Source organism: Aquila chrysaetos, chromosome 4 (assembly GCF_900496995.4).
Source record: "Aquila chrysaetos chrysaetos chromosome 4, bAquChr1.4, whole genome shotgun sequence".
NCBI classification, from domain to species: domain Eukaryota; kingdom Metazoa; phylum Chordata; class Aves; order Accipitriformes; family Accipitridae; genus Aquila; species Aquila chrysaetos.
The window spans coordinates 26096735-26121559 of NC_044007.1; the positions used below are offsets into that span (position 1 = coordinate 26096735).

At 37.2% G+C, this 24825-nt stretch overlaps 1 protein-coding gene across 7 annotated transcripts in view; it reads right to left on the reverse strand.

Annotated features, from left to right (window-relative positions):
- Positions 1-1973: 1973 nt before the first annotated feature.
- DPY19L4 (dpy-19 like 4) overlaps positions 1974-24825 on the reverse strand; it is a 37681-nt gene continuing 14829 nt past the window's right edge. For 4 of the 7 annotated variants that reach the window (XM_030011884.2, XM_030011883.2, XM_041123043.1 and 1 more), the window contains 9 exons: positions 23665-23738; positions 21676-21834; positions 19846-19965; positions 18624-18744; positions 17086-17142; positions 14588-14670; positions 12664-12796; positions 11501-11659; positions 1974-7532 (listed from right to left, as the gene is read on the reverse strand). In XM_030011884.2, coding sequence (XP_029867744.1) covers positions 7368-7532; positions 11501-11659; positions 12664-12796; positions 14588-14670; positions 17086-17142; positions 18624-18744; positions 19846-19965; positions 21676-21834; positions 23665-23738 — 1071 coding nt within the window. In that variant the 3' untranslated portion in view covers positions 1974-7367. The remainder of the gene's footprint in view (positions 7533-11500; positions 11660-12663; positions 12797-14587; positions 14671-17085; positions 17143-18623; positions 18745-19845; positions 19966-21675; positions 21835-23664; positions 23739-24825) is intronic. The other 3 variants (XR_003923028.2, XR_005932211.1, XM_041123042.1) reach the window with 3 other exon arrangements.

A 24825-nucleotide genomic window follows, 5' to 3' on the forward strand; every position in this document is an offset into this window, starting at 1 on the left:
AACTGAAGCAGAAACCACAGGGAGACTGATACAGCGTTAATCCAAGAGGTGACCTGAGTAAGGATAGTGGAGATAGCTCTTGGCTCTGATTGATAGAAAACAACATGGAAAAGAAATAAATAAGCTCCTTGGATATCTTCAGGACACTATCAGCTTCTACTGCCAAAGAATCATAGTGAAATTTAGTTTTCAGATTCCTCCCTAGCAAACCTTATTTGGTGAACTGGGGACTGTGAATTGCAACCACTAAATCTAAGAGTTGCTATTCTGAGGCCAAACTATCAGCAAGCCCAACAGCCTTCCTCCGGCCCTCTCTCACAGCTGGGACAAGGCCCTAGAACCAGCAGTTCAGACTACAGCTCAGATCATCACAAAATGGGCCAAATTGGGAGGAGAAAAAAAGAAGAAAAAAATTTAAAAAGCAGCAGCATTTATCTAGGTGTTAATAATGCAGAAATAGATACAAATTACACTTAGTGTGTCTTTCAGAAACAAGTTTTCATGATGAAATGAAAACAAGACTTGATTTTAATGTACCTTTCTAAAATTGCATAAACAGGTCAATCGCTTCTGCAGCAGTGATTTTGCATTATTGTCCAGAGTTGAAGTTAGATCAACCAAGGAAACCACACGCGTTCTTTCCAGCATCCAACAGTTATTCCAGAGAGACCACAGCTTCTGCGCCCAGGGTCTCACAGACAGCATAACGTGATGCAGTGAAGAGAAGGCGGCTGCATTCTTGCCCATCCTTTCTCAACTTTCTTCAGAGGGGAGAATGGCGTAAGGCATCATTTTATATCCACGCTCATCTTACAGAACCTGCTGGTATTTATTGCAACAGTGTGAAAAAAAAAAAAGTCAGTCTAACATGGTTTTGGTCTTTCTATAACCGGTCAGTATGGTACCATGAGGAGTCAAGGGTTGACAGCAGACACGCTACAGTTGTAACTTTGAAACAAGAAGAAAGTCCAAGGGATTATAAAGCTGCTCAAAACGCTGAAGGTAAACGTATATATTACTGGTGTGTTATAACCTACTGAATAGTTCAGTATTCCTCCATGTTGCTTTATGTTTGTATATTCTATATATGCAATTTAATTCATAATAAGATGCATCTCATCTCATTACTATTAAAAAACGTCTATCACATTTGTTACCTAAGCAATCTGAAAGCATACAGGAATTGAAGTATGCTAGTCTGGCTTACAGCAAAAATCAGAAAATCTGGGAAACTAGGTCCTAGAAACAGATTACAGAGCTGTCATTTAGGGGGGAAAAAACCCAAACCAACAGTAATTTTACCTAACACCTCTTAAACACTGATTATAATCAGAATATGTATTTTATACAGAGATATATACACACATAAAATACATATACACATTTTTATATACACCTATTTATATACACGTATCTATGAACACAAATTCTAATATATATAATAGAATATTCTGTATTTCACAGCTGGTAATGATGGTCTCAGTTTTGGATAAAGACATGGAAGAGTACACAAACACCAACATATATTTCATGGTGCCAGGAAGCTCCACTCCCCTTTCTGCGAAGCAATCACAAAGCCCGAGTGCTTGAAGAATTCATGGATAAACTTGAATACTTCAACATCAGCACATTTCCTGACTGGTCTAAAAGGAAGCAGTCTGATGAATGTTCAAACTCAGAACCATTATAAATTAAAGATGTAAATATGTATTTTTTAAGGTGCTATACGATTGATTTTTGGAGAAGCACTTCGTAAGGTATTTCTACCATCTTTAGAATTTAACTAAAATAATCTTAAAGTTTTCATATCATTACATGGTAAATTATTACACAGTAGTCTGCACTGAAAGATTTCACTCCTACTAATATCTTATAAAATGACAGAAGGCTCCAATATATGTAACCATGATCTGTAAAAATACAAGACAGGTGATGCATCAGTTGATTAAAAAAATTAAATAAATCAGTAAGCATTTGATGTTGCATAGGAATTTATTTCCAGGTGACATGCTTGCTGTAGGAGGATCTGTAGGGAGAAAGTCAGAGTTCAGTAATTCCGTAAGAAGCATCTCATATTTTGCCGCTCATCTTCATACCAGTATATCTCAACAGGTAGGCACAGTCAGCATGACATATGGATCCAGTCTGAGCAGGCTGGTAATCCTCCAGAGCTGCAAGACTATTTATGCTGCCCTGTCAAGACAGATATCTTAGCTGTGCTGTACAGTCTTCACTTGACTGAAAATTGCATATGCAAATAATACAACAGAATACAAAAATCATTTTATTACTGCAACAGCGGAAGGAGGTTAATTCATTACAAACTACATGTTTTTTGTGAAAGGGTATCAGACTTCTCAAAAAAAAGCATAAAAAGGTGTCCCAAACAATCCATACTTTCTGGACTTGGCTTTTATTACAATTTTTTTTTCCCACAGAAAAAAAAGTTTGTCACAAGAGAAAAATATTTACGATGTATACATTATTTTGATAAAAAACTGTCCAAGACAACAAACAAGATAAAAGGAATTGGATTCCTTAGATTTGTTATTAAATAGCGGCACATAGATACGTCCATATGCCATACACGCTACTGCTAAATGTCACTGTTAACAAGTAAAGCACCACCAATAATTGTTCTGCATTACTGAAGTAACAAAGTTTGAAACTTTGAAAGGCATTAAACACCCACCTCTTTTCCATCAAATAAATAGGTAACCTTAAACATCACTTGAAAGGCAGAATTACATACATTTAACTGTGCTGAAATCAAAAACATTGCCAGATTAATTACACATTTAAAAATCTAATTGAAGTACCAAACAATTCAGAAGACCTTTAGGCATTGCTAGCTCTGCATTTGGCATAGTATAAGTGCAGCAACATAATGGTGATATTTTCTTTTAGCTGTACTCATGAAGTAGAAATGATTACTAAAATAACACACACTGCATGTTTTAGAATTCTCACTTCTTTTTTTTCCCCTAAAGTTAAGTTTTAAAAAGAGTACTAAAGGCATGATTATACAGATTTATGTTGAGGTATTATTTCACATGAAATATTGCTTGTGTTGGAATAAATTCAGCTTTTCTTTCATCTCTAATACCATGGTACTCTAAAGTCCACCTGCCTGTCAGTTATTTAGAAGATTAATAGATTCAACCAGCATTAGCGATAATAGAAGCTACTCGTTACATCTCCACAACGCAACAGTAAACCAGCCATCTCTAAATGCAAACACAACACGCATGCCCACGCATACACACCAACAGCTTACGCTTTCTTCCTCTTAGATATTTGGTTAAAGGATAGATTATATGAAGTTAACAGCAGTCATCAAGAAGTGTTTCAATGACAGCTTACAATCCCTACGACCCAATCCTGCAGCTCCTGTTCATGTGAATTGCATGGGAAAGCTGATGAAGGGTCACAAGATTTGGACATTTGCAGATGACTTAGTAAAAATAAGGTGGTAAGAGCAAGATTTGGTCCCTAAACTTCTACCTTTCAGTAAGTAGTAATGCCACTAGAGCAAACAGTTTGAAGAATTTTCAATGCCTGTTAAACCTTTCGGCCCTCTTTCTTCCATATTTGTGTATCTCCTCCTTAACCCCCAATGGAAATTGCATTTAAGATTGTATTGTATTAATTGTACTTCCATTTACTTTGGAAGAAATAAAACCAGTATTTTTTAAAATAACATGAATAGAAGCTTATGTTCTGAAATGCCTTTACTTAATTAGTCTCAAACATCTCCTGGCAAATCTATCAACTGAATTCAAGTATGTGGTAATTCAGGAAGTGAAAGAGCATTTTTTTAAGATTAAGACAAAATTGTACATGTCAGTTTAGCTGTGGCTTGATTCAACTTTCATCCACAAGTCTAACAGTAACAGGTGAGTGCCTGAAAATAATATACTCATTTATTTTTTCAAGGTAATTTTTTTGCATTTACTAAGATCAAGCATATCAGAAGTTGGAAATGTGAAGGAGAAAATAAGCCAGCAAAATAGCAACACAAATTGCTATGCAAATTCTCATTCTTCCCAGTGAACAGCTGTTAGATGACTGGCATACATCCTAGCTGCACCACTTACTACACGAGCATCCTCGGAGGCTGGGCTATTAAGACACAACAGAAGCTCTAGAAATCAGAGATATAGGAATTTAAAAAAAAAATCTTCACAAAAAGAAACACAAATTGAGTTTTTTGTTTGTTTAATAAAAGCTTGCAAGGCACATGTTTCAACTGAATTGCAACATCTACAGCAAAACAGATCATTTTTTGCAAAATGTTCCCCCAGGCCTTTCAGGGAGTTAAACCTGTGACCTGGATGAAAACCGAGCCAAAGTTGTGTGTACAAGTCCAATGTAATTATGCCCTATTGTTGTCCTTCTGAGGGATATCATGAAACGTACTGTTTATTTTTCACAGAAGATGGAGACTAGAATAGACAATAATTATTTTTGCTAATCCATAGCTGGGTAAGAAATCCAAGCTCATCATTTTCTTTGTAAGATATGATTCTTCCAGTCACTCGTTTTAAAAATTATGCCTTTTTACTGGAACAACAGCAATGTTTCTCCCACATAAAAGGCTCCTTCTGTTACTTAAGGCTGCTGTGCCAATGGTGCTGCAATACAATTTTCTCTAATATAAAAAGCAAGGTAAAAATCTTAAATGATTCTCCTAAACCAGAATCAATTGAAGTATCAAGAATACATCTTAAAAACTATGACAAAACTAATAACAACAACTACGTCACAGTTCAAATGAAGTTCAACATGTTTGTTTAAACATGTATAAAGGCCAACATGCTACAAGACAGTTTTCTTTAGATGTACAGATGGCCGCATTTATGTTTTTCTTTACACGTGTGCTCTACATGTAAGTATTCAAACAATGTTCTATGTGGTAGCACATACATACAGCATTGCAGTAAAACACAACAGGCAGTCAAGGATAGTTAAATATTGCATCTTGGCATGGCAGTCTAAGGCATGAAGCCGTAAGCTATGCGACTTCATCCACCCAAGTGCAGTTGTAACCCTGAAGTTTGCTACCTGGAATGCCTTATTGCTGTTATGAAATGATATTCATGAATGATTAACTTCAGGCAAGTAAATGACTGACACACAGACATGTAATTCCTTGACAGTGATTCAAACAAACTTAAATTGCATAAGGAACTCTAAACTCACTTCCAAGTATTACACCTACATCCATACTAGCACATACAGAGAAGGTTCCTGCAGGCCTGCCATAGCTTAAGTTAATACACTAGCTTCTGTTGTTATATGGTAATTGAAAAGTCTGAAACAGTCCAGTGCAGTAAAACATATGCACTTGTGCATAAGCAAATAAATGCAGACTGTATTTGGCCAGAGACACATGTACGCACTACCCTCAACACAACGACACTATCCCCAGAAAGGATATTTACTTTTAACTTGTAACTCAGTTGTACTGATAAATGTTTCTCTCAATGATCACATCCAGTATATTCGATGGATTTATCTGAACATTGGTTTCAAATAAAATGCATAATTTAACATCCTGTCAAGACTCATAGGCCTAAAAATATAACTGAAAGTAAAAAAAACAGATTACAGACATGTTGACATGTACTTACAACAATAAAGCTTTTTTCTTTTAAATCACTCCAATAGTGATAATAGGTTTTGAAAAAAATCTCAGCACTACCTGCTAGTGTAAAGTAAGCAAATATATCTGCATAGAACAGATAAGAATCACACATATACACCAACATGCTGCAGTTCCTAATATTTTCAGAGTTAAAATCTCTGAATTTGCATTTTATCAATAAGTGCGGTAAGGATCGTTTTGCAGCTTTCATTTGCAGAATCATTTGCAGATTTTTCAGTTGAAGGCTCATCCTATTATGCCAGAACCTTCATTAAAGACATCTGGGCTCCAAAGAATCATTCCTACATGCCTAATGGACTGGTCTCTGGGCCAGGTGTTACACGAATCCGTAACTGCAGGTAACTCCTAATGGGTGAATAACCTCTTTCAAAACTTATGTCCTGGCTTTTTGTCCAGCTACACTTATGTAAGCAAAGTTACCATTACCTTTTATTGGATTTTCCATTCACAACACCAGGATTAGGCCCAGAGTTGGAATTAAAGCATCGTTCATTCTCTTGAAAGTATATCAGCCAGCAACAAACAGGATGAACAGATAATTTCTTAAGAAAAATAGTTGTAGAGGCAAAGGGGGTCATATAAGGAAGACAAATTTTAGAGGGAAGCAAGATTGCAGAGTACTTTCCCAAATTTTCAAAGATCTTGGTGTAGTTGCATAATTGTTATAAAAATAGCTATGAGCAACTGTACCATTATTTATTAATGGTGGCAATTATAGTGTTTTAAATTACAGTTATGGCACTACCTTAATATAACTATCACATAGTAAGTTGAATGAAATTACTATCACCCATCCCCCCATACACACACACACATATACACCACCACGCACACAGAGGGGGTGAAACAGAAGTGCAGAAGTCTCAGTAGCAAACCTAGTTGTCCTGCTACACTTGTCTAAAACCAAGTATGGCATACTGTTGTATACTGGCCCATTCTGATGGCTGCTAAGACATACACATGCATACACACATACACATTTAAGCATGGAAAAATCCTGAAGACAAGTTCTTTCCAAACTGAAGATCTGACCTTGTCAACCGCTACTGCTAGGTCTAAGTCCAAGCACTTCCAACAACATGTCGCTAACAATGTAGAGATCAGTGCCTTAATCTATGGAAGTGTTGTTTAAATAAAATCTTCCTTATTTGATTTATACAAACACTATAGCCATACATAAGATGTAGGAATGTGTGTTTGATAAACACAGAAATGTTTAGACTGGAAGACAGGAAGAATAAAACAACAAAAAAACCCCAAAAACCCCAAACACTTACTTGAAAAGACTTGGGATACCGATTGCTTTCTTACTAGAAAACAAAAGCTGTATGACTTAAATGAACTCTTTAAATAATTTTTCTGCTTTTACTGAAGTCTACCCACATCAGCTCTCTAACACTCAAGTTAGAAATCTCATTTACATGAAGATTAAAATGATTTAAATGGGAAGAAAAATGCAAAAACGTGGAAGACTGTCACACTTTGTAGAGACTGTAAAATTGACAAATTTTCCTGTTTCCTTCAAGGATGGTATCTATGTCTGTTGATCTGTAGTTCAAAGAATTCCAGTTTGGTAAAATAAAGTTGTCAATACTTTGCATGTGCACACATGTATCTGCAAAAATAACTTCCTTGATCAAAAGGAACTTTTCCAACTGAATTTCATTCACAATCCTCAGAAAGAATCTTGCATGCTTTTTCACGACTGGAAGGATATCACAGTGTTGATTCTATATACAAAATAGGATCTATTCCAGTATACCCGAGTAAAATAATTCACATATGGAGAATAGTTCATTTTGATTTCATGACAAAATCGTCCATATTTTGAGTAGGCATAGCTGTCGCCTTCCTCACAAACCACCTGTCAGAAAAGAAGAAGATCTAATTAAAATACTGAAGATAAGTGGTTACAGAACATAATTCTGTACATTTAATTTACTTCTGTATTCTGTAAATTTCATTTACAATAGGCATTTAATTTCCATACTGTATGATTCCAATAAGCTGAAAATGTACTCCCCTATAACTTGTTTAACCATTTAAAATAGCTTTTGTGAATTAATACCTTTGTCAGGATAGCAGGCATTAAAGCCAGTGTACTTTATTCATACAATAAAGAACAACAGCAATGGAAATTATCCACATGTCCTGTCTACCCAGTACTTCAAACCTGACCTGCACATAGCATACCAACCTATGTAGGGAAGGAAATTCTTCATTACCTTTTCCAGGCCAAGTAAGTTTGACAAACCTAATAAAGACTGAAGACACACACACATATTGCCCTATAAATTCCAACCAACTGACTTGGAAGCAAATTGCTTGTGCATTTTAGCACCTACTATCTGATATCCTCGAAGAAATCCCTTCGCTACTCCTTCTGATGGCACAAATTTACATGGGTTTAAAAAAAGGTGGTAGGACAAATTAATGGAGAAAAACCTATTGGTGGCTACCAAACACAAAGATATATCCCCTGAGCTACAGTCCTTCAGCAACAGATGGCCAGAAAACATCTGTCTTGCCCTATCAATAATCATATGCTCTCAGCCAGTGTCAGAAACAAGATTACGACTAGGACTATAGGACACAGTCCAAGCTAGGAATTAATACTTACCTTCTTAAACACAGCAATTTGGAAAAAACATCCATAGGCTTGTCAACAGCATAACAGCCTGTCCACTGTCTCACTTACTTTGGGAATAGGTAAATGCTGGAGTCTCCAACTACATATGCACTAGCTTCCGCTAGTTTGGAATGTCTTGATAATGTTTCAATATGACTTAGACAATTTTTGTTAGCAAGCAAACTGAGAATTTTGTTTCAAAGCTTCCTGAGACAACACACTATACCAACTTTCAGGAACAAACGATGTCAACTTTGTGAAAAAAAGACTTTATTCCTGTTGGCCATTCCAATATTTTCTCTACAACTATCACTTTTAGCATCCAACCCAGTATGGACTCAGCCACAGACAGGAAGCATAAGTGATGTTCATTACTAGCCAACCAATTTTTTTCTAAAAATATTGAACACTCAGTTCTCTATATTTAAATGTATATACCAGTTGTTTTATTACAGATTACAGACATTCAGCAGAACAGATTTTAACTGAAACTCTTATCATGAACTTTCTTTTCCTCTTCGTAATCTCTCCACTATAAATAGGATAACCCTTGTCACTTCGACAATACTAATTACACAAAACCAGTAGATGTCTCATTTTTTGTACTGACAGTGCTGTGTGTGGCATTTATCAAAAACAGGCTCCTTGCACCGGATACTGTCTTTTGATGGTTTTTTCCCCCCTTTGATTGAAATTATCATCATAAGTAACAACCACTCTGAAAAGTACTGGGAAGTATTCCTTAGGATGAACTGCTAAATAACTGGGTGTTAGGAATTAAAGGAGGAAGAAACTCGTTCTGATATATGAATCCAACAAAAACTTAAAAACCCAACAGTAAAACTGTGCTGCTGAAGTTAGGATGAGATCAGGATTGTGTGGAATCCTGAAATTGTGGTTAATTGTTCCAGCTGACATCCTAAGTGTGAAAAGGGAACAGGAACCTATGCAAAAACAGATCTGAGAAGAAACTGAGAGATACCACGTGCCGATTATCAATGGTAGAGGTTATTCATACACACACACTCTGTTATGGTATATTAGTATACTAATACAGTATATTAGTTACAACATGGAATAATCATGGTATACATGATTTTAGCAGCAAGGCAAAGAAAGAAAAAGGATAGATTTCAGCAATGCTAAGAAAGTTAATAGAAAAACAGAGACAATATCCTCCATGGATAAACTGGCCAGGAAACCTACAAGTGAAACTGACACCAGTTGTAGATTCCTGGAGAAATTAAAGAGTAATCCCCTAAAAACATATAACCCCTATAATTACTCCCCCAAATGAAAGCAACTACAGAAATGAAATGCTTGCATTACAAGTTCTTTTGAAATGTGTATCATCAAAAGGAGGGCTTATAAAATACCTAACACAGACAAACAGCTTGGATTTTTCCCCAAGAATGGAATATAAGACTATATACAAAAGAAACATATGTATCTTCCCCATTAAAAAACAAAAACCAAAACCCCAAATATTCAAACCAAGGATTAATTTGGTATAGTTAATACACAACAGGCTGTAATGTCAAACAGATGCTTACGTTCTTTTCCTTAGTCAGGAAACCATCTAAATGAAGCTAACCTGTGATTGCTTAGAAGTAACTGGTGACTCCCTCTCTCCTATTGACCTGAGAATAAGCAACCAAACCCTAAGTGAGTTTAGGGCCACTCCTGCCTTTATAAAGTCAAAACTTTTTCTGGAGTCCCAGGAAGCAGATGAACAAGTGGTAATGAGATCACTTTATAAACCCCATCTCATTCCCCTACTCCGGCAGGGAGAGCAGCACTATCAGCATTCAGAACAGACAAAGCATGGCAATGACTGAAGTAGCATTCACGGGTATCCTCATAACTCTACAGTTCATTCAACCAATCTTTCTACCATCTGGGGCTTAAACTATCTATTGGGGTGCTAACTTATCTGCAGGACTGAACTGAATAGACTTGTAACCTCATCAGTACCAGACAAGCTGTACTGAATTGAGTGGCAGGCTGGTCCTCATCCCAGGCAGAGTTTTAGAAGAACTGAGTTTATCTATTTGTTATGGGTTTGTGTGGTGCAGGTTTTTTTGGTAGGGGGGGAGGGGCTTCAGGGGCGGCTCCTGTGAGAAGCTGCTGGAAGCTTCCCCGACTCCAAGTCGCACCCGCCTCTGGCCCAGGCCGAGCCCATCAGCGGCGGTGGTAGCGCCTCTGGGAGAACAGAGTTAAGAAAGGGAAACTACAGTGGGGCAGGAGATTGGAACGTGAGAGGAACCCCTCTGCAGACACCGAGGTCGGTGAGGAAGGAGGGGAGGAGGTGCGCCGCAGGAGGGGATGCCCCTGCAGCCCTGGTGAGACGGCAGGCTGTCCCCCCCAGCCCGTGGAGGGCAGCGGGGGAGCAGAGGCCCCCCAAGATGGCCGGGACTCCATGGGAAAGCCCGCGACGGAGCAGCCTGTGCGTGAAGATCGGCCCGCGGAAAGGACCCGCGCCAGGGAAGTTAGCCGGGGGGAGGAGGGAGAGAGAACCGGGAGTGGGGTTGAGCCAAGAAGAAGGGAGGGGTGGGGGGAAGGTGTTCTAAGGTTTGGGTTTACTTCCTAATATCCTTGTTTTGTTTTGATTTGTAGTAAACTAAATTGATTCAGTTTCTTCCCTAAGTTGAGCCTGTCTTTTGCCCGTGACCATAAGTGGTGAGTGATCCCTCCCAGTCCTTATCTTGACCCACGAGCCTGCCTTTATATTTTCTCCTCATCCCACCGTGGTGGGGGAGGGGGGGGAGTGAGCGAGCGAGCGGCTGCATGGCACTCTTACCAGCTGGGCTGAAACCAGGACACCATTTTAAAATTTCATCTTTAAAGCTAGTAAAGAATGCCCTCTGAGGCAGAGCTTCACTGCTTTTGAAATATACCCTCTTCAGGTGTTACAGTCTTAAACATTTATATATAGTTAAATGGTATTTAATGATTGGCAGAAAAGCAGTACAGCTAGATACTAATATACCGGGAGGGATTAAGGCAGTTAAAGAACAGTATGGGGTAAGATTACAGGTGTATAAGAAACAGACAACCCAAAACTTAATTGATAACTTCTAAAATTCATGAGTCTTTGTCTACATGTCAATTACAATCAGAAAAAGATCAGCATTATAAGAAGATTTCTTTTTAAATTAATTATTTATGTATTCAAACATTCATTTTTTCTTACTGTTACTTACATGACCATTAGCAATGTCCAATAGATCTTTAACTCTACATCCTCTTACAGGTCCCACTTCATTGCAAATTGAATCTTCAATAACCAGAAAATTGGCTTTGTAAGATGTGAGTATCTTATAAATATCTTCTGCTGACCTCTTTGAATAGATCTGATAAATCTATAAATTAAGCAAACATGTTCATGCAATGCAAAAATCAGTGATAAATTAAATATTGGGGGGTAGGGGGAGAACTTATCTGCAATAGCAAATTATATGTACACAGCAAGCTATAAAATGTTTGGGTTTGAAATCTCCAGAACAGGTGAGGTAATGGCCAGCTGAATGGGAAGTATTTGTCTCTGCTGATGGCAAGTTCTCATCTTATATATTTCAAGTGGCCTGAAAAGTCTTCAGAAATAATATTATGATATTTGTTTCTGTACAGAGTGAAGCATTGACAATCTACTTGATACTCCCTTCACTGTTTGCTGGACTCCTATGTCCTCCTTCCTTCTATTTTATTTTATTATTTTTTTTCTCATTACATTTGGGTAAACAGGAAGACAGTTCCTGTGAGATGCTTTCCAAGTCAAGTACCTTGCTAGAGATTTCTGTCTCCCTACTGTAATCCTGGAGTGTTCAAATACAGACTGAGAACTAACGTAGAATAGCAGTTTTGATTTCTTTGCTAGGTAGTCACTGGGCAAGTCTGTTCTGCTTTGTGACTTTCTCCCTGACAAAATATGCAGAATAAAAATTCCTCACAATCATTCAGAAATGACAGCCTGCCTAAAACTCAATACGGCCATACTGCTCAGTAAGGAATCTTGTTCGTGAGCTTATTAGATATTGGTCTTATCTTGTTATCTTTCTTTACAAGACGTCATGCTCTTTCCTCACCTTAGACTGTAAACACTTCGGAGAAAAGGCAGTATTTTGAATGCCACTCACACGTAATGGGAGTGGCACCAAACAAATAATTTGCATTGCCAGGTGGCGTGGGCAGCACAGAAGAGCAATGCAGATGTGTGTGTTAAAAGGAATGTTATAAGGCCATCTTCTTTTGAGCATTAATATTTACAGCACTCCCACACATCTTTATCAGGCACTTCAGTCTTACATGGTGGAACAGTCTATAAATCACTGATAATACACACACATTTATGGAATTGGATACTCACATTTTCATTTCTTTTTAGAAGATCATCATCATTATATAAAGGCAAGCTTGACACCATCCATCCGGTACAAAGCTTAATCACACCCATTAACTGTGGGCTGCCTGCAAACACAGCAGCCACAGGAGCCTGTCGTCTGCAAAAGCAACATCAACATACACGTCTTGAGTACAGGATGCATTTATGAAATCAATGTTTTTAATTTTGTACACTGTGTGAATCTTTTAACGTGCTACGGTATGAATTGGAGTACACGATGATATCATTGGGAGTCTAATTACAATTGGTGGTAATGCTACAGTGGCAGTAGTTTCCTTGCCAGGAAAAGCTGAGACCTGCAGCAATATAGAATTTGCAAGGAAGGCCTCCTGCTGGCGCAAGGGCTGATGGCCATTCTCCTCCCCTCCTTGCAATCCATGGAGCACCATTCAGAGTGGTCCTGGAATGGATCAAACTATTGCTTTTCTGAATGGTTGCTGACTTATGACAAAACAAGCTTGGGAGGGAGGGTAGGTAGAAGGAGAAACAATATGATGTTATCTTGTAAGGGAAAGATTTGTGATTATTTTCATTTGACCTCCAGGACCATGTATTTCATCATCTACAAGTAAATAGTGTCATGATACAGAATAATGTCTACAGTAATTATATTTCTGCATTTGGTTTAATCCTTTGACTATTCGTGTTCCTGCATTAGTGAAAGAAATCAGTCATTGTCACACTTTATTACAGACTTTGGGCAACTTTTCCTGCAGAAAAAAATCAAAATAAATTCATATTATCAGAGCGAAAATTTCAAGAAAATATACTGTAATAATGGCATTCAATTAAAATTCCAATATGGATATCTAAGTATATCCTTAAGAAAAAAATCTTTGTTTTCATTAAAAATATGAACAGCTGCTACAAATAAGGGTAGTCAAATTGCTCTTAGCTGAGTGAATCTCAATGCAATTCACCATGATTAATTATGTACTTGAAGTGTAATATATGCAGACTAATGTAAAAGCCATTAGGTACTTGGCATTATTCCACTTGCTGCTTGAAGAGCTACAGCAGTGACAAACAACATACATTACTATTAACAGGAAGAAGAAATTGGCTGGAACACCGTAATTACCAGCCTTGCCTTTTCCAAAGATGAACAGGTTGACATTAAAGACTACATAAATACATAAAATAATATTCTAAAAAAAATACAGTTAAAGCTAAGTAAGTTATCTGAACACAGGGGATCTACTTTTCTGAGAAGTGCAGTTCCTAATGACATAGTTCAAAGTTAGATTGATTGAGGCCAGAATCCAGTTCTGAAACTTTTGGTGAGAAGAAAAATATATCTGTGAAAATAACTTGACTCGGTATTAGCTATGTATATGGCTCAGTATGAACTATATAACATAGCTCAGTATTTGCTATGCCCTGCCTAGCCAGACAGATGAGAACCCTTCCAGCCTTCTTGTCAAAGGGGAAGTTTGAATCATACATGTTACACTGCATGTATCTTGACTGAAGTCTCTAAATTCTCACATTCAGGCATTTCATTTTACTGGCTCCTGCACACAAAAATTTCAGTGTTTATGTCCCCCATTGGCATTACAGTCAACATGAATCCTCTAATCTACTGAAAAGTTAGCGTGCAAAGAACCAAGTACTAAGATGTCCACCTTTATTTGGAAATTAGGCCTAGTAATGTTACTAAACATGATTTGCTTGCATATTTCAGGATCTTCTCTTGTAATCAATGATAAATTCCTGTTTCCTTCCATGGGAGTAATACCAAACATAAAATACACATTCCTCCTCCCATACATCACGGAATGACTTAGCAAGGGAAAACTCAGATTAATAGAGGTAGCTCCACAAAATGCTGAGATAAAAATACTCTGACATAAAGCAGTAAAATAGAAATGTAGGACTTCATACTTACTTTATCCACGTCATAAGTTCTACTGTATCAGGATCATAGAATTCTTGTAGTTCTGAAAGCTCTGTCATTATCCTAGGGAAAAACTGATGGAAACATATTTTTGGTTACTTACAGTTAAAAAAAAAAAATCCATAGAGCATCTCATTACATTAAGGCCTTAAGTAACACAACAGAAATGGGTTTCATCTGAGTTTTCCCTCCTGATCGCTATTTTTTGTTTGAGTATTTTGCAAAACACAGTTTATACTTACCTGACAACAGTAGACCTTCTCCCAAATAAGTATGTTAAACACAAGTTCTCATCTCTCTCTATTTTATTAGAATACTTATAATAAAAAAAATTTGAAAAGCCCCATGCACCAACAACATTCATCAACTTTAACTTGCCTTAAATGCATCAAAACCATAGTTCAAGTTTTCATATGCAAATGCATTTAAATAAGGGCACTGAACCAAGAAGTTGATAAATCTTTCATGGTAAACCTGCTTGAGCAGGAGGGGTTGGACTGTTGTGACTTGATGGAAAGGTGCTATGCAAGCGGGACAGGAGAGAAGAAATTTCCTAGAAGAGTATTAATGTGGGTAATCTGCCTCTGACTTTTACCTCAATCACTGCAGTGAAGGAAAGTACACTATACTGTATGAAGTAGGATATCTCAGTTTACGTTCTTGAAAAACATTTTGGGAAAAGGAGGGATTCTGGAAGTCACACAGAAGACCACCAGCCCAGGTTGCAAGCCTGTACCATGGCTTCCCCATCCTGTCAGGTTTGAGGAGTGAAGGAACAACAGGTCCTTTATTAAGGTGGGAGATTTTGTCAGTCCTTGAGCCATTTTGAGTGTTTATCTGAAGAAGGGACAGCTAGAAGCTGGCCAGCCTGGAGGGGCTGCAGCATATTCATGCTGTTGTAAATGCTAAGTGAAAGCTACTGGATGCCAGCACTTTTTGAAAAGGATAAAGTTTACAGCTTATGCCAGACTAAAGGGACAACTTACTTTGGGACAGCCATAGTGGACAAACAGTTGGAAGTGGCAGCCTGCTTTTACCTGAGGAGTTTCCACCCCCATTACCTGGACAATTCAGCTGGCAAGTGATAGCAGTCTACTACCAGACGTGTCAGGGTAGCACAAGAACAGTGCCATATGTTTGCATCAGGGCTGAAAGCTGTAGCAGTGGTGTTATACATATACCTGAACTGTCCCCAGAACAATAGGCGGACAGAAAGAGGAACAGCTGCTGCCACCCCAATGAGAACCAGCTTCACTTATCAATCAGAGCGCTTAGAAAAATCTAGTTAGATGAAGGACCATGCCAGACTGAGTCAGAAGGCAGCCAAGCAGAAAGATGCTGAGCTGTACATTCAGCCATTTATAGCCACAGTAACAGATTAAGAGCCTCAAGGCATTTGCACTGTCCCATTACTATTATTCAAAGTTTCCAAGCTCAGGGATGAGTTATAAACCTGGAGAGCAAACTGTTCACCACTACTTCAAAATAAAAACTGGACCTGCAATGGATGAAGCCCTCTAGAGTCCAAACCCCCACACTGCTTTTATTAAAAAATCTGAAAAAGAATTATTTGGTCAACTAAACTAGTTTCCTCTATTGTAATAGATTTCATAACTCTTTTGAGCAACTGTAGCTTTTTTTCAGGAGAATATCTATTGCTCTGGCAGAAATGTGTAAAGAGTCAGATTACATTGCAACCAAAATTTCTATTATAAGACAGATGTTACAAAATCTGTTAAAATACTGTTTGTCAAGACTGGCTTTTATATTTTAATTCTTATAAAACCATTCAAACTAACTATTTTGAAGCTATGTCAGTATAGCAGAGGGTTACACTTTAAGGGATATATCCCATATTTTTTGCACTTACAGAAGTTTAAAAAATAATTTCCAAACACTCTTCCCCCTAGTCTGTCTGTGACTTGCAATAAAGAACTAAGTATTTATTTCAAACATGGAAACATCTGTAGCTTTTCTTCCCTGTATTGTAGTATATACATACCTCTACACAGTGCTCTGCACAAAGGATTTAACTCTATTATAATTTGATGGGAGCTTTTCAAACAGATTATTTGTGTATGGCCTCCCATAATTTTACTTCCATTTAACCTCTCTCCCTCTCACTAAAACCAAGATTGGGGCAACACAGTTTTCAGTGTCCTGAGTTTTTATTTGGCAGTATTTTCTTTGTTGAGTCAGTTTATATATCCGAAGCATAATAGCTGAATATCATAAAGTCTTCATTTAAACACTTCTTAATTACAGTAAGTGATCATTAACAAATTATATTGTCAAATACCTCATACTGAAAAATGTAAACAGTTTTGTTTAAAAAAAATGCCAAAACAAAATATACTTTCAGCGGCTGACAGCTTTTGTTTCATCATATATATTTTTTACCAAGTATATTGCATTATATTTGCTCATCATTTTGACTCATATTATGCCTACATACAAAACAAAAAACCCACAAAAGGTACTTTTCTTACCTCTTTCCACAAGCTGAATCCAATTATTGTGGGAACTGCCATGCTCAGAATAAGAGCCTAGAAAATACATGTCAGAAGAAATGGATTATGCATTTTTCTCCATTCTCCAGCCTCGGACTATCTGTTGATTCTGCTCATATAGTAGGCTACATTTACACCTGAAACCTTAGAGTGACAGTAGGTGACACTTTGCAGTTTTCTACCAGGCAAAAAACTCTCTGCAAACAAGAATTTGCCTAATTTAGCATGGAAGGACTTACTTGACCCACGATAACTTTACCATCAATATTAGGGATGGTTAATTACTACTCAAATAACAATGATGCAATATGCACATGATGTACGGAACAGAAGAAAAGTAAACACCTCACATACAAACACAATGAGATAATCTGAGAAAAGAAAAAAAGTATGAAACAAGCATTTCAAACCTCTGATCTTGTTGATGCTTTTGTTCAGATTAACAATATTGATATGCAAAACCCAGAAACCCATTCTTCAGCACACCATTATTCCAGCTGATATAATTTTTGCTTTGCAAAAAGGAGAAAATAGCTCACAAGGTACAGGAAACATTTGGTAAGGAATGCACACAAGGCATTCTCTTGATAATAATCTATTAACACATCTACTATGTTAATAGTAAAAAAGAAAGTCTATATAGCAGAAAGCATGACATATATAAAAGAATGTGTTTACTATGTACGTGAACATATTGTTACTCCTTGACTGGAAGAACACTGTCAATGTTTCTGATGTAACAGTGTATGGCATTTTCACAAGTGACATGGTGAATCTCTGTTTAAGTATAAAATATTTATTCCTATAAGCCTCTCAAAATTAAGGTAAGTAATATCCTATTCTTATTTTATTAATAAAACAAATGCACAATGCTGCTAAAAATTGCACAAAGCAACTCTCAACATATTAAGAATAAAGTTAGGGTTGGAAGTGGGGAAGTTGTCTGCACTGTAGCACAAGCTTGTCTTCAATCACAACACTTCTCTAATGGCCACACATGAACAAATCTTATGCAAAGTAATTACACTTACCATTTCTTATGAAGCAGCTTTACTCTCAGCAATTAAATACACCTAACTACCACATTTTTAGCCTCATTTCCTAGTGAGACAAGGCTTATATCGATGCTTGCCTGCATGTCTGTACTTTTTCTCCTGTGCTCCTCCTAAAAAGCACATGACCTTCTTGGCCAATCTCAACGAAATATGACAGAGAGCTTGAGGTCTCAAGGACGCGTTAAAATAAATTAAACAGATGAGTCAAAGAGAGAGATGAAGACTTCATGCTTCTTAGGAGAAAAGGCTCTAGTGTGAACACAACTTTATCACCAACTACCACAGAACATGTGAAAACGTGATATTAAGACAAAAGACACAGAAAAAGCAGACTATATGAGATCCATGGCTCACAAAACTACATATTCTTTTAATGGGTTCCTCTATAGGTCTTGGGTAATTGTTTGAAAAGTTATATGCTTGCTAGCTGTAATTCCCAAGACATCAGCAACAGCAACTCACCAGCAATATCGGGTGCACAGCTTTCAGTCGAAGCCACTTGAAAAGTGTCATCCAAAGTTCAGGAGAGCACACACCAAATGCAGCAAGCATGCAAACATAAGGTGTCCATAGATATTTCATTCTGAAAAACATTCCAATAACTTAGTTGGGACTCTGCGCATGCCTCTCTATTCAAGCTATTTATAAAAACATTCAGATTTTTTTCATATGTCAAACACAGTCTAGATGTTCAAGCAATGTGAGATCAAATTTGATGGCACTGAAGGGTAAACCAAGAAAATCTCTAGCAGAAGAGGAGGCACCTGATTATCTGCTGCAAGATGTAGGAGCGAGATCCAAGGTAAAATGACAAAATCCTTCACAGAGTTTGGGGGAGATGAAAGAAAAAGAAAGAGACTAGTAAAGTCACTTGGCTGTTACAGTTTTCCAGCCAAGCAAGGATAAAAAGCAGCTATTCAGCAAAGCTGTACAGACACTGTACTATAAGGGAGTTCCTGAAGAAAGGAAAGGAAAATATTTAATAAACTGGTATTGCTACCTCTTAAGGACAGACTAGTCAAGTTAAAACAATTACATGGTAACACAACAGTCTGCTCACTTTAAGAATTGGTGAATATTCAGATTTTAGGACAATGAGTGTAATACAAAAACAAGTCTGCCACCTTCAAGCTGATTTAGCTGAGAGCAAAGATTAAAACAATAACGTCTTCCAAACACTAGCTTCCATAGCTTTAAGGACTGATACAATACCTTTGAAAATAGTTTTGCTACTGCTTTAACATGTCAAGCAAAGGTATACTTCATGCTAGCCTAGACACAAGAAGATGGATAAGAAATCTTTCACATCCCAATATTCCAGAACATACACTGTTCATCAAAACACTACACAAGATCTTGCTAGAATACAATATTAAAAGAATTACAGCACAGTTCTACACTTAAATACCATAAAGAAAGTGATTAAAATTTGCTTCAATTAATGTCTCAGATTTGGCTGCATCAAAGCTTGGAAAACACGTTAAAGAGACCAAGCACAATTCATCATATACCTGTATCCAATTTATAGTCAAAACGATCTTTGCTTTCTCCCCTACTAACTAGTACCACTATATGCCAAATACATTTCTGAAAAGGGGTGAATTTCAAAGGGGTGAATGGCGTATCATGTCCAGTTAGGAACTCTCTGTTGCTTTCAAAAGAGATACATCAAAATCAGACTTACCCTTCCAAACACATCGCTAGACAACCAAGTAAAATTGTGTGAATTACATGATAAACTATTTCTGGCCTCTCTCCAATTCGACCATCCTCAAGTTTAACTGTCTCTTTCAGTGGTTCACCACTGCAGTTGGAGAAAATGAGACATCACTTAATTCAGACATTACCTCAGGCAAAGGTGCCAATAAAAATACTCTTATGACTGTAAAGTCACCAGTACACTGAGATCATTCTGTGCCATATCATAAAATATTGTTGCACTGCTTATTTGGTTTTTGTACTTCATCAATGATCTATCAGTACCTGCTGGCCCTTGTTTTACACGGTAAGCTCTCTGGAGCAATGGTTACGATTTGATACAATAGGATCACTGCCTATGACCGTAAATCCTATTTTAAGGTAATTCAGCACCAAGAGACAGTCTAATTTAAGAGCATGCACACTCCACAATCATTTAGATGAAGCATGCTGTACATGCATTCTAACTAAGTTTCTTCATATCATTAACTTGGTGAAGAATTATGGAATCTGTGGGATGATAATTGTATATGGAATGTGTATACCATTTTATAACAAAATAAGATAACAAAACCAGTTTTTAGTCACATTATTATAAATTCTAGTAATATATTATAAATAAAAATCAGAACCAAAATCTTACAACAAATGTTTTTCTACAAATGAGATAACAAGGTACACAATAGATACCATTTTATTCTACCATGATATAATTTCAGGTTACAATTTTATAATAAGCTTCCTCACGACATATGGGAAAATATTAACTGCTTCAAAATAAAAAAAAAAATTGAGGAGGGAGAAGGTTTATTTTAAGCTTTTATTTTAAAAGCTGTTGGCCATACTGGAGTCACTGCTCATTACAAAGTAGTAAATAGCTATTTCAACCACTAGCAAAAAATCAGAAGTTTGTTTCATTGTTTTGAATATACTATCACACATCCAACCTGACAAATATTTTCATTTATAGCAGTATAATCTTTATCTATTAGAAGTCTTGGTCCTTGAAAAAAATCTATTGATTTTTGCTGCAGACAGGTGAGAAATTTGCCCTAATACCTCTGAGCAGTTACACAATTCATCTTCTACCAGGAAGAGATGATTTCCTAGCCACTGAGTTTCCAAGACAAGTTACTCTAGGATCTACAGTGTTGCTATTCTTAGTCTGTAAACAGGCAGCTCCACTACCCTTTCTCTAGGGAACTGTGAATAACTGTGAAACTAAAAATAATTGAGTCAGTTTTACTTCAGCTCTGTTCTGAGCAGCAAAGGCTGATGGACCTTATCACAGTAAACAAGAGTTTTAAAAAAAAAAAAAAACAAACCAAAAAAACCCCCCACCAAACAGTGAAGCATTAGAAATCTGAAATCCTCTCCACTCCACCCATCTCATCCTTCACAGTATGTAAACTTGGGAAAAAACCAAACCAACAAACCCAAAACAGAGAAACAAATTTGCTAGCAACAGTCAGATAACTTTTCTGTTGGAAGGGGAAAACAGACAAAACATCTTTCTCCCTTGCAGTGGGAAGAGACATAAACATATCACAAAACATTAGCCAAAACTCTGCAGGAATTGCACCTATGGGGAAACAAACCAATGACAACTCCCTGTCCTGACTGGAGGGATGCTCAAGAAGCTCCTCACTAAAGGACTTTCTTTAGGAGCCTCTGGTGGGCCTTTCCACTGGTGCTCACACCCTGGCAAGCTACACAGTGCAACAAACTTTGGAGCAACAATTATGATGACCATTCACTTAGACATTCATGAACCTCTTATTTTTAACTTATTTTTCAGTATAAATAAGTTACTTACCAAATTCTCCTAAAAATGACCTGAGTTACAGAAAAAAGGCAGATAATTAATACTAAAATATAGAAAGGCAACAGTGATGACTGTGTTAGTCGCAAAAAAAAGTCTTGGGAGGGTGCCTGAAGAGATTCTTGACAAAGGAGCCAATTCATTGTAAAATTCCTAGTGAGGCAAAAACATCCCATTAAAAACAGTAGCAATACCCCACAGATTACCAAAAAAACCCCTGCACACAACCAATCACAGTTTAACCTATTCATGTCATAGGAAACTATTTCAAATTCATCCTTGAAAAGTTATCTTTTTATCATTTGAAACTGCTTTGCAAGTACTCTTTAGAGTAACTGTCAAGAGCTTATCTTTCAAAAAAGAATCAGTGATCTGAAGAGACCAGACTACAACTCTTTCATATCACAAAAACCCAACCTCCCATTTAACTCCATTATGGGGACCACAAAGCACTTCATTGTCACAGTGGATTAAGATTTTAGAGATATTGATGCAAGAAGGTATGCTTGTTCTCATTCCAAACCGGGAGATGAAGAAGGGAAAGTGGTCATCTGAGATCACAAGCCCGAGGCACTGCCAAGAATAGAATCCTTAATGCTGAAATTCTAGTCCTGTAGCCGAACCCACTCGATCATTCTTCTTTCTCAATTAATGACCAGAAAGATTATATACTCTGCCAAGAAGCACTATCGATGTGTATTCTCAACTGGAATTGGTGCAGCATGTGATGCTTTGAATGCATTCTTGTCTTATTTTGTTTTGTTTTCCTCCCTCTTTTCTTTTTCTTTTCCCCCAAGGGAAGACTAGAGAACTGAACCACTTTCAATTGGACAGAATCAGTTTAAAGATTAACAGCTGGGCATGTCCAAACTGGCCTTAGAAGACAGATCTTGAAGCTCTTGTGCTGCAAACCATAATTCCAACCCACAGTTACACAATTTTCTAGGCGTAGTTGCACCCAGTTTGTCTCAATCACTGGCTTCATTGCAGAGTTTGACAGCCTGGAAAGTAACATGTAGCAAGTCCCTGGGGGAAAAAAAATAAAATCCATAATACCTGGTAGCTGAAGAAACTGAAATCCTGACCAGAAGCAGTCCTTTCTTTTCTTGCAAAACACTTACAAATGTGCATGCATGTGTGTTAAACACTGCATCTTAGTCAATGTCATTACATCTTGTCTTCCAAAAATTCCCCAACAATTTCAGTTATGTGTAATGTCATTTTGCACTTCTTCCCCTGAAAGGCTGTGAAGTAGTTTTGTAAGAGAGATGCAGTTCCCCGGAGAGAGTCCCAATTCCTGCACAGAATTGCAAGTCTTGGCTTGGGTCCAGCAGGTGTCTCAGTCCTTACCAACACTCCATTTGAAGTTCTGCAGAAAATCTGTAGCCATGACGTCATCTTCTTGTAGACCAACATTCAACTCTTTACAGATGCAAACAGTTTTTCTTAGAATCACAACAATTCCCTCTGACTTTTAAGTTGTCCCTTGTCCGAATTTCTTCCAAAACATACAGGGTTTTCTTCTGGGGTGTTATTCCTACAAAACTAAAAATAAAACCCCACAACCCAACCCTGTTTTGAGATAGTACCAATAGTTCATGACTCTTTTCAGAGCCCTTTCTTTTCCAGGCTATAAAAGGTTAGTACCACCACCTTCACCCTATTATCTCTGCTTTCAAGTCTTATTAGAAACACTAGACAGGGTACAGAAAGTTTTTGCTCTTCAGCATCAAAAGAAAACAAAAATCTATGAAATGTTTTCACCCCAAGGCACGAAAAATATTGAGGTGCCTCAGAAACCTCAAAATCCTAAGTGAATTCTGTATATGCATCTTTTCTTAATTCAGTCTTAAAACCAGGTGACAAATAGAAACTGTTTCCCTAACTCCTCTATAAAATTCTCACAACCCACTGAAATTTTACACTCACAGCAGTTTCAGAAGTTCAGATATCTCAGAAGGTGTAAAGAGTTTAAAAACTTACTTAGTTGTGTTTAAGCCAAGTTTTACTTCAATGAACTTCAACAAATGCTCATTTTCTTTATGAGGAACAAACATCTGAAAATTAAGTTAGCAGAGAAAAATCTTATGAAGTGCTGGAAGCAGCTTTCATGTGGTCACTTCATTCAGATTACAAACGGGAACAATAAACTATTCAAGATTAAGTTAAAACTAACAAATTGGATTAAGTGTGCTAATTAAGGTACTGGTACAGTATCGTAAATCTTCACTTAAACCAATCTATCTTTAGGGTTTCCTTGAGAATATCATTCCCTTCATTTCATTCACATACCCCAACAGGAGGGCAAGTGAAAAGCTGTCAATAAGTTGTCAGAAGACTACCAAGCAATGTAAAAAGGATCATGAAAAACATAGACTTACCCCCAAGCAAGCCAAAGAACATTGCATTTGGCTCCACTAAACAATAGGACTGCAGTCTAGCAAAAGTTATAAGCATTTGTAATCTTCACATAAATTGTTTGAGCAGCCAAAAGTTCTGTGTACTGTCTATGTAATTTAAGTCATATTTTTCAAGGTTAGGTTTTATTTTCCTGGAGATACAGCAAGGCTAGCCAGTCTGAATGGCACAAGAAAATAATCAGATCTGAGCATTCTCTCAAACTTTTTAGGGTTCAGTAGCTTCTTTATTTTTAAGTCGACACTGTTAATTAACACAGCCAGGGTGAGTTTGAGACATAGAGGAAAAGCGCAATAAATTATGCAAAAGACCAGAGCCAGCAAGAGGGAGTTGCTAACCAAAATACAAGACCAGGCTAAAATCCTATTGTGTAATCTCAACTCCTAGCTGACTCCGACACTAAGCAAAGGTCTCTGTTCCCATGTTCTAGTTGAAACTTAACTGAAAATTGACATCTACCCTGAGACTACTCATACCTATTCCTGGCTACTAGGTCTTCTCCATACACAAGAATATTGTTTTAATATTCAGACCAGTTTGTAGAGGCCATCCAAGTTATAACAAAGCCCACATTTATGAAATACCTCGTGTGATTTAAAGAGTTTTTCTATGCCATGCTTTACCTCAACACAAAAGACCAAAACCCCAACAAAAAACAGCTGCTTGAGTTGTTAAAGACTTTTTATATAAATACAGAATGACTCAATTTTTAGTACTCCAATTTGC